Below are 10,464 nucleotides of genomic sequence, written 5' to 3'. Positions count from 1 at the left end.
CACTCCATCGAGGTCGCAACGACCTCCTGGCTTTCCTCCTCCTCGAAGAAAAACATGTCATCCCCCACCTCTATGGGGTCCTCCGACTCAAGTTCTGACTCGATGTCGCTCCTATTTTCCCCAGTCCACACACACTGGTTGATCTCCTTCTCCTTCTCATGCTTCCACTGAGCCTCCTCAGCTTTCTTCTTCTTCCTGGCATTCGCCGCCTCCTTCTGGGCGACTTGCTGTGCCGCGCCCTCCATCCCCTTCGAAAGGTGCGGTCAGGACTTGTAAACTCCAAGTCCCTATAGGTGACTCGATAAAAAAGCAGCAGGGCAGAGGGAAAAAGAGCATGGAGTAAAAGAGATGAGAGCATACCGGTTTGGACACCACCGCGGAGTTTAGAGGTCCGGGCTTTCCATCAAGGGTCTCCCTTGGCCTCATCTGTAGCACCTGGTCAAGGCAACTCCAGACCTCGTTGTTCGGCAGCTCCTCCGGCGACACATGGTCAGGGTCCGTTGGGCCATTGTACTTCCACATCGGCCACATCCCCTCCGCCAATGGAGTGACCCGACGACAGAAGAGGGTATGGAAAACCCGCACCCCGTCAAGGCCACGCCACATGAGCTTTTGGAGCTCCGCCTCGATAATCTCCACCTTATGCTTCTGCCGGCTGGCGGGACCCCACGACCAGCTATCCAGCCTCTCCGGCCTCCTGCCGGTGAAAGGAGGGAACGGTGCCTCCACTGGGTTCCTAATGTAGAACTATTCGCCGTGCCACCCCTGATTGGAATCGTAGGGGGTATACACGGGGTACGAGCCCCCCGCACTCGATTTCTTCTATGGTGCGAAGCCCCCTACCGGTGCGGCCTCGGGCGGATTCCCCACCGACAAAGTTTGCCTAGAGAACATCCGCCGAAATAAGTCCATGTGCGGCTCCATCCCAAGGAAGGCCTCGCACACGGTGACAAAACCGGCGATATGCAGCACCCCAGTCGGATTAAGGTGTTGCAGCTCTAGGCCCCACTCATTAAGGAGCCCACGTAGGAACCAGTGCGTGGAGTATCCTAACCCGTGCTCATGGAAGGCAAGGAAGGAAACAACCTCGCCGGCCCAAGGTTGCGGGAAATCCTCCCTCCCGGGAGCCCTCCAGTGCGCCACCTCCTTCGGTGGCAGAAACCCCTTCTCGACGAAGGCCTCCAGCGCCGACTCCCTCACAACAGATGACCTCTAGCCTAACATTTCACTCTAGATTCATGAATGGATTTGTGAGTTTTCTCATCTCCTTCGCTCTCCCCTTTTTCTCTCCTAGGAACCGTCGCACTCAGACGCTCTTGGCGAGAAGAAAGAAAGAGAAGAGACGACAGGTGAGGAGTAGGCGAAGGAACAAGGTGAAAGCCCTCTCCCTTCTACTTAAAGAAAGGGGCACAGCAGTTGGGAAAGGCACGGCGATCAGGGAAAGGCAAAACAACGGGGGCGAAAAACCCTCTCCCTTCCCCATTCAATGTGGATGGGAAACGATGGGACGTGCCCTGACCAATGGGACGCACCCTGCCCGACGGAATGGCACCTGGTCAGATGGGACGTGGCCTGGGTATGGCCCGCCACTACCGCACGCTGGGTGCAAGAAACAAAGCGCCACCATGCGCAGGCAGCTCTCTGCCTTCCCAGGCGGGACTTGGAAAGACCTAAAAAAATGGGATCTCTGCTAGGAGAGACCAACGGGCTTCCTGAGTCTAATCTAACGGCTCAGGCGAATGTCGAGACACAGGTAAGGAGCAGAGGGACGCCCCATGTGGGCCATGCTGACTCCGTCACGAACGACGAGCACGAATCCCAGTCAGACATTTTCGATTGGAGCTCCACAAACCCCGTCACTTGAGTCATCAAGGTAACATTACCGGCCCCCGCTCTTTCTTTATAATCATTCATACATCCATACACGTATTCATTCCATACACCCACGCCCCCCCCTGGACGATTCTACCCTGAATCGCCTGGGGCTTGGGGGCTAAAGCATTACGTATGTAGTCAAATGCATCACAATGATCCATGTTGTGTTACAAAGCGACAGTTGCCTCATTCAACATGAGCAACGACCGACCGGGGTTCGAAGGCCGGCCCACGAAGGGCTCGAGGCCGCCTCGCATCAAATAGAGCCAGGGGAGAAAACACAGATGAGCCCCGAGCGGCCCTCGCCCAGTTTGCCCCGAAGCGGACAGGGTCATCTCAACCTTCTCATTCAATCCTAAACCTCTCCAAACCCACAGAATCTCCATCGAGGGGAGGCCAGCGGGCCACCCGGGTCGGTCTCCGAAACGACCCATGCATCTGTCGGGTTGCAGGTTAAGGAGCAGTGAAATGCCACAAGAGGGCTATACCGACCCCGTCACGAACAATGGACCTAGATTTCACTCGATCATACCCGTTAGCGAGCTCACCGAACGTGTCACTCGAGCCCGAGCGATCGAGGCAAGCGACGTTAGCTTAGCCCCTCCGGTTTTGAGAAACCGAGGATGGGGTAACGCACAAAACTCAAAATCGACCCCTGCCAAAGTCCAACGGGGCTCAGGGGCTCAAGACGCCAAAAAATGCCTCGGCTGCACCAAGGCCCACGACTCTGACTCGCCCAAATCCCTCGATGCGCCCGACACGTGGATCCGCGAGTCCATTTCGATCCCTCGACTGCGCTCGACGCCAGGATCCGCGAGGTCTGTCTCGCCCGATCCCTAAAAACAACTGCCTTGGCTACGCACGACACCTTGGTTGACAACTCTGTCTCGACTAAAATGCAAGCACACACGCCCCTGACGAAAAAAACCCCCAAGCGATTCGGCCCGAATTGCCCGGGGGCTTAGGGGCTACAGCCATGGGTGCGCTCGCTTGTAACCCCCCGACGAAACAAAATGTCCCCCACTGGCAACAAAACCCCCCAGACGATTCTACCCGAATCGTCCGGGGGCTCGGGGGCTACATCCGTGGGTGCGCTCGCGTGCACCCGCCGTCAAGACAAAAATCCCCTAGACGATTCTACCCGAATCGTCCGGGAGCTCGGGGGCTCCTGTCGGGTTCATAAACCCGGGGTCCCTCGTGGACCTGCTTCCCAACAAAGGCTGGGGGCTCAGGGGCTACATCAGTGGGTGCGCTCGCGTGCACCCGTCGTCAAGACAAAAATCCCCTAGACGATTCTACCCGAATCGCCCGGGGGCTCGGGGGCTCCTGTCGGGTTCATAAACCCGGGGTCCCTCGTGGACCTGCTTCCCAACAAAGGCTTGGCCCAACAGAACGTTGCGAGCAACGTGCAACTCATGGGCCGGCCCAAAACACCTAAACGACAGGCCAGAAGGACAATCCAATCTCCAACCGAAAGGCCTGGCCGAGGAGAAACAACGTCCACTTCTGACTCCGGCCCGCCTCTTCGACCGAAAGGCCTCACGAAGAAGGAACAACAGTCGCTTTCGACACTAGTCCACCTCCGGATGACCTCTCCGACTGGAGGGCCTGGCCAAACACCACTTTCCGAATCCGACCCGCGTCTCCAACCGAGGATGCGCCTAACCTCTGCTTACAGCTCTCCTTCGACTGGCGCAATCAGAGCCAACTGGGACCAACCGTTCGGAGACGCCCGCTCGGTAAGGACCAGGGAACGGACGGAGAAAGTAAAGCAGTGCACCCAAGTCAACCGCAATACCGAGGAACGTACCCTGTACACCTGCAGGACAGTACCCTACGACCTCCTTGGCATAACAGAACCCAAGCAGTGTTGTAGGCGCCGACATTTTCCCTACAGTGTTGTGGGCGCCATCAACTCCCATACCGGATCAACACGGTAAGGCTCCCCCCACATGCCTCCGGGCATCAACAGTGTTGTGGACGTCGGCATTTACCGTACTAGGCGAACATGGTAAAAAAACCCTGTGTGCCTCTCGGCATCAACAATATGACAAGCACCGACGTCTGCCACACCAGAAGAAGACGACGCAACCTTCCATGTGCATCTGACATTAAACAGTATTGTGGACGCCTACCATCATCCTGTACCCGCCGGCGTGGGCAATAAGACTTGGTAGCATACGTACTCTCTCTATCTTACTTGTAAGACTATCCCCTTCATCTATAAAAGATGATGCGCTCTCCCCCAACAGATAGATCGATCAAGTTCATTAGTACACAACAACAGAACCACCAGGTTCAAACCACAAGCACATGCTCGAACATTTAGCACATAGCGAGGCTCCCATCACTCTCGGCCCCTCTGACCAGAGTCCGACAGGACCTCCTGTACCCCCCATCTTTCTCCTTCTCGTTTGTAACCCAACTGCAAACTTCGATCACTTGGGCTCAGGAATGAAGTCACCGACCGACTCAAACTGGACGTAGGGCACGTTGCCTAAACCAGTATAAATCATGTGTCATTGAGTGCTAGGCCACCTCCGATCACAACGTATAACAAAACTATAAATATTTACGTGTTGGTCACTTTCTGCAGTTGCAACAAAAGCAGAAACGCAACAATCACATAATTTAGATTCGAGATGATCATTCATTTTTAGAGCAGAGCCTTCAGTCTGTTGTTGTTCAGTTTCAGAGCCAGATTAACTGAATCTTTACAAATCTCTGGGATCCGTCACCGGCATCCCCCACAACCAAATACATCAGCTTTCTTTTCGCAAGGAACCAAACACATTCAACTAACTACACATCACACTGGAGCAAGTATTATGTACAGTTCCATTTCTTGATTCTCTTTGCAAATTGGTGTATGGTGAACAAAAAAGCATACAGATTTGGTATAACAAACTGTGCAACGGCGCGTGCAGAATTGTTTTGTCGAAAACCTTGTCCTCTTCAGAAGTTGCGGTTGATTTCTCTGGTAGCCGACAGAATAAAGAAACCTGCAAAGAAGAACAGGTTATCCTATGATCAACATGCCAAACTTTTGCTTTAAAGAACATGGTGCACAGTCAAGGAATCTGCCGGATTTTCTAATCACTCCTTATTTGTTTGTTTATCTACGCGTGACCATCTACCACCTATTAACCAGTTAAAATTTAGATAGATAAAGAGAACCGAAGTTTGTTAGGACCGACACTTGAATCATTAGACTGTTTCCAACGGGCCAGACCTAAAAACGAGACGCATATCATGATTTGAGTAGCGCACAGCGAAGGGTCGCGGACGCAAAAAATCTTGTTTTCCAACAGCCGACGCAAACGAAGCTCCCGTCGCCTCCCCATCCTCTCTCCCTCTCCCTCTCCCTCTCTCTCCCGAGGTGGCGGCGCGGCAGTGGGTCCCGAACGCGGCGGCCTCCATGCGCTGCGCGTGGACGTGGGCCTCGGCGGCGGGCGAGCCCGGCTCGGCGTGGCGAGCCGCCTCTCTCTCTTCCCCCTCTCCGCTGGCCGTCCTCCGGCAAGGTGGCGCGCCGCGGCGACGGTGGCGCAGCGCGGGCTTTCCCCCTCTCCCTCTCTCCTGCTGTGGCCGCTCATGGTGCTCAGCGGCGGCGAAGGTGGACCCCGCGGAGCCTCCTTAGCGCCGGGCGAGCAGGAAGGGGCTGGGCGCCGTGTGGCCTCAGATCCGACCGAGCCCGGGCGCAGGGTGGCCGCGGCGGCATAAAGCAGAGCCCGGCGGCGCTCGACGCGGGCAGCGGCGGCGGCCATGCCGCGCACGCGCGCGCGCCCTCGCGCGGGTGAGTCGCGGGGTCAGGCCTGGGAGGGGAGAGGGAGGAGGAGGGCGCCGACGCCTGGGCTTTCTCCGACGCGGCAGCGAGCGGGCCACCTCGATGGTGCGGAGGCGTGCGCGGGCGGGCCACAGATTTGCGTAGCCATGAGAGAGGAGATGTTTTTTTGCGTGTTGTTTGGGCTGGTACCCAAAATGGGTCATGCGTTTGGGTTAGTCGTTGGAGAAGGTTTTTGATACCTAAAGCACTGTGCGCGACGTATTTTTTGGTTTGCGTCTCGCCGTTGGAGATGGTCTTGGTCAAGGAATATGAGTGCGCACTTTTAATTGTAGTTTTTCTGTATCAGTGTATAAACAATCCAACACCTATTTTGCAGGCGATTTTAAATATTTCCCCTGTTTACAAACACGCAGAATACGAGCTGCAAGAAGAACTTGAGAAGGGACATGTAGTTACATGACGTCAGTGCTGAGATCTGGCTGCTGCGCCCCCATTCCTTTGGCCCTTGAGCTTGGCTTCGACCTCAGAGAGAGCCTTCTTCACGTCCTCATTCTCCGGCAGTTCTTGGATCAGGACCTGGTAATCTCTCAAGGACGCTTCCCACCTCTCCAGCTGAACACACACAACACCAAAAAGACAATGGCAAAAATAAGACCACCCGTTTGCGTTTATTGCAGTGAAAAGCTTTTCCGCACGGGGAGACTGCAGTTGCAGTCTTGCAGAACAGCAGCCATGTCCTACAGCGCACCTTGACGTTGCAGTCCGCCCTCCTGAGCCGCGCCTTGCTGTACGAGGGGCGCACGACGAGAGCGCCGCTGCAGTCCTCGACGGCCTTCTCGTGCCGCCCGAGCTTGGCGTGGCACGCCGCGCGGTTGCAGAGCAGCACGGCGTTGCCGGGCTCCCTGTCGAGGCCCTCGCCGTACGCGACGCACGCCTCCACGAACTTGGCGGCCTTGAAGAGGTCGTTGCCACGCAGCCGCGCCGCGGCCGCCGCCTTGGCCCTCCTCTGCACGACCGTCACCTCCCGGTTACTTGGGTCCAGCTGAAACGCCGTCTGCGCCGTCGCCACCGCGTCCTCGAACCTATCGTCACGTGGTCACGACAACTCAAGCGCCAGCCACGGCCACGCCACCTTTTTTTTTGAATGCGTTTCTGAGGAGGAGCGGGAATGAACAGACCTTCCAGCAGCCATGTCGACCTGAGCTCGCACGATGAGGAAGTAGGCGTGGCCGAAGGTGCCAAAGAACTTGGTCGACTCGTCGACGACGAACCTCGGCGCGGCGGCGCTGCTGAGAAGCGAGTCCGCGTCGTCGTGCCGCTGCAGCCTCAGCAACGCCTCGGCTTGCAACGCCATCACCTAGCAGAGTTCACGGCGAGAAACACGTTTGTCAGAACGCTAGCCGCACGTGCAGTGCAGGGTTCACGGTCCACGGAGCTGTGTGGCACATGTCGTGGCGGACGAGCGCTGACCTGAGGAGCACAGTCGGCGCCGTCGGACACGGCGGCCTGAGCTTCCTGGAGCACCGTGATCCAGTTCTTGAGCCTGCGCGCGTCGCTGCTCTTGGCGATGCGGCTCTTCACCGACTGCGCACGGGCAACGTCTGCGCCCGCGGATTCGTTGGAAGATTGCTTGAAGTGGTAGATGGCTTTGTCAGGTTCTCCTAATCTGAGCAACACGTAAACGAGTTGATGGGTATCATAAACCATCTGATGTTTCAACAATTCTATTCCATCTCAAACTCGTTATGCTATACAATGAATTTCTATGCATATAATTAGCCGATTACCACAATTCTATATTAAGTAGTACAATGGTTGGCATCTGATTCGGTGATTCCTAATGACATTCTAAACAATTTGCTGTGTAGAGTAGAGTGTAGGAAAATGAAGGCAAAGACTTGTTCTCTGACAGTTTTCAATTAGTGCAATCATGAACTTGAAAAGGAGGGGTAAGCATGCTTGCCGAGGAAGTGATTGGTCATTCAAAGCACCAATCATCAATGTTTATCTTACAAATTGCTAGCGTAAATTAAGGCAGAAGGTTGTGCACTTGTGCTTGACCTGCTAATCCAATGATCTAATGTACGTTCCAAACGAGCACATGAGGAATAAAGTAGTGCCATGCCATGATCTAATCATCAAGGGGTTGTTGTAATTGCAGTTGTGAAAAAGGTGGAGCCGTGGAGGCGACCAAGAAAGGATAAATCTGTTCCTACGCACCATCTTCATCATCCTAAAACCAAAGTGCACGGTGACGTAGAAGTAGTACTCCAGTATCAATTTCATTTTAGTAGCTAAGAATTATTTGATTGCTAGTAGTTGTTATAGCATGCCATGATTCACATGAGTATTTTTTATAAGGTGCATAAAATTAAATATTTTTAGCTACTTTTAATCCAATGGTGCTAATATTTTGTTTTTGTAGTCATGACTCATGAACAATATACTTTGAACAAAATTAACGGTCAATGTTCAATTTTAGATGCCGGGCAAGATGAAACTATGATGTACAAAAAAAAAATTATATGTGCGCCATATAAATGGCCCGTGATGGAACGTTTGAACGTGCACGGTTGAGTTCAACTACCATTGCACACCAAAAAAAATGAAAAAAATAGTAACAAATGCAAGCACTTACTCCACGGAGACTAAGATCACAAAGTCTAGTACTGTACTTTATAAAATCAGATTCCTTTGTTCAATATTGTAGCAGCATTAAATATTTTTGATGAAATAGCAGCATTAAATATTGCTAATTAAAAGCGCAACTGGCACTAATATCAAATCATATGTAGTATAATTAACAGATAAAAATAGACATGATGCATGCACTGTCACGATACGATTGTTGAGGAAGAGTTGAAACAGAATTGGACCAATGACACGACGGAGGGGAATGACGAAATTTGCAATGCCTTTGATTTGAAAATCGACGAGATGTCCCACGTACCTGAGGTACAAGCCGCCAAGCCGGTGGTGAGCGCGATCGTACGAAGGGTCGATCCGCACGGCCTCCTTGCAGTCGCCGACGGCCTCGATGAGCCGTCCGAGCGCGGCGAGCGCGGCCGCCTTGTTGCTCCAGTACGCCGGCCGCCTCGCGTCCATCATGATGGCCTGGTCGTAGAGCGCCAGCGCCTCCGAGTAATGCCCCTGCCGGTACTCCTCGTTGCCCATCTCCTTGAGCTTCTCGGGATCCGTGCGGTGCGACAGCGCCCGGCACAGCTCGCCGCCCCCCGCCGCCGGCCTGGGCTCCTTGACGATGTTCCCCATGCCCGAGAACGCGTACCCGTTGGGCGCCTTACGCTCGTTCGTCGCCTTGGCGGAGCGCTCCACGGAGTTGCGCGCCGGCGCGCCGCCGCCCGCGTTGAGGTTGCCGAGGTTGCGGTGCAGCATCATGTTGCCGGACGTGGCGCGCACGAGCTGCGTGGTGCCCTTGACCCTCTGGTGGTCGAGGATCATCTTGTCCAGCTCTGCGGCCATGCCGGTGTACTCCGCCGCCGGCTCCACGGCGGGCCTCGGTCCGCCGCCGACGGCGTTCGCCACCTTGGTGATCGGCCTACTCCTGTCGTTCGCCGCCGGTGCCGCGGCGCGGGCGACGGCGCCGTTCCGCGCCGCCGGCACGGGCATGGCGTTGGGGCGGCGCACGAGGGAGGAGGAGTCGTGGTGCACGCCGGGCTTCCGATGATGCGCCGGGTTCGCCGGTGCCGGCGCCGCGTTCGGGGCCTCGGCCTCGGCGTCAGAGGAGGCTCCGTTGATCCGGTGGAGGGAGGTCATGGATGCGGAGCGGCGGCGGCGGAACATGCCGCTGTAGATGCCGAACATGGCGCAGCCGGTCGGCGGCGGCGGGTCGAGCGGCTCCGTCATGGCGACCATGGCCGTGGCGACGTTCGCGGCCGCGCGGCCCCGCGGAGTACTGCGTCGTGCGTCGTGCGCGCGGGGAAGGGCAAGGCAGGGGATGTGGGCAGTGCCAAAGATGGAGAGGCAGGCAGAGCCAGGAGGTGTGCTGGCCGTTGGCTCCTGGTTGGCAACCAACGACGACGGGTTCCGGACTTGGGGTGGCAATGTGGGACCGTGGGCACGCGGATTTTAAACTGCATGTTCTCAGTTTTAAACTGCATGTGTTACAAGAAGAAATCCCCCTTGTGTGTTTTTGGAGCTGGGACCGTGGGCCCTCCTGTGCAAGTTCTCAGTTTCTTCTTTCATTTTCGATTTTAATTGCTTTTTCTCTCCATGCATCCATCCTTTTTGTTTTGGAGATGTGTAGTAGTCTCCATTGATTGCTGCGGAGTCATGGATACAAGGACCATGCATGGTTAGTTTGTGCATTCATGGTGTGAATGGCTTGGTTAGGTCAAACGTCTAGATTTTGGTAGTTATGGTGGCATCTGCATCTTGTTTAGTTTGGACCGTGTTTGCAACGTTGTTTTTGTGTTTAAACGGAGGCAAGCACGCAATTAGGAAGTTGGTTTATAGCAAAAACAGAGCACTAGAGAAAGCAGGACAAAGCAGATGGTCCGGTGCGTAATTGGGCCTGTTCGGCTGGTATTAAAGCCGGCTGAAGCTGTTTTATTGTGAGAGAGAAATAATGTAGATTCTAACTGATAAGCCGGCTGATAAGTTCAAGCGAACATGCCCAATAGAGGGCTTGAGTACGTGTGAGCATGCCGCATTTGACCAAGGATGAGACGTGTTCATGAGCCACATCACCTGCTCTAGGTGGCTAGGGTGGCAAAAGACGAAAGTCAGAAGCTTTTATTCTTCTCTCTATAATCTCTCACAAGTTTAGTGCCTATTTAGATATTTTT

At 54.8% G+C, this 10,464-nt stretch overlaps 1 protein-coding gene across 2 annotated transcripts; it reads right to left on the bottom strand.

The window, feature by feature from the left end:
• Window positions 1-4,549: 4,549 nt before the first annotated feature.
• On the bottom strand, window positions 4,550-9,692 carry LOC136474793 (inactive TPR repeat-containing thioredoxin TTL3-like). Of its 2 annotated transcripts, XM_066472355.1 has the most exons (6): window positions 8,610-9,692; window positions 7,130-7,325; window positions 6,838-7,016; window positions 6,408-6,741; window positions 6,116-6,271; window positions 4,550-4,877 (listed from the first exon to the last, which is right to left on the bottom strand). In XM_066472355.1, exons 1-5 carry the CDS (start codon window positions 9,530-9,532, stop codon window positions 6,122-6,124), a joined length of 1,782 nt encoding a protein of 593 aa, XP_066328452.1. In that variant the 5' UTR covers window positions 9,533-9,692; the 3' UTR covers window positions 4,550-4,877; window positions 6,116-6,121. The 2 variants fall into 2 exon arrangements, with proteins under 2 accessions (XP_066328452.1, XP_066328451.1); XM_066472354.1 differs by lacking the exon at window positions 4,550-4,877 and having other exon boundaries at window positions 5,969-6,271.
• Window positions 9,693-10,464: the final 772 nt, after the last annotated feature.

Source organism: Miscanthus floridulus, chromosome 8, assembly GCF_019320115.1.
Source record: "Miscanthus floridulus cultivar M001 chromosome 8, ASM1932011v1, whole genome shotgun sequence".
Lineage (NCBI taxonomy): Eukaryota > Viridiplantae > Streptophyta > Magnoliopsida > Poales > Poaceae > Miscanthus > Miscanthus floridulus.
The sequence above is the reverse complement of the archived record's forward strand: the minus strand, read 5'-3'. Positions and strand labels throughout refer to the sequence as shown.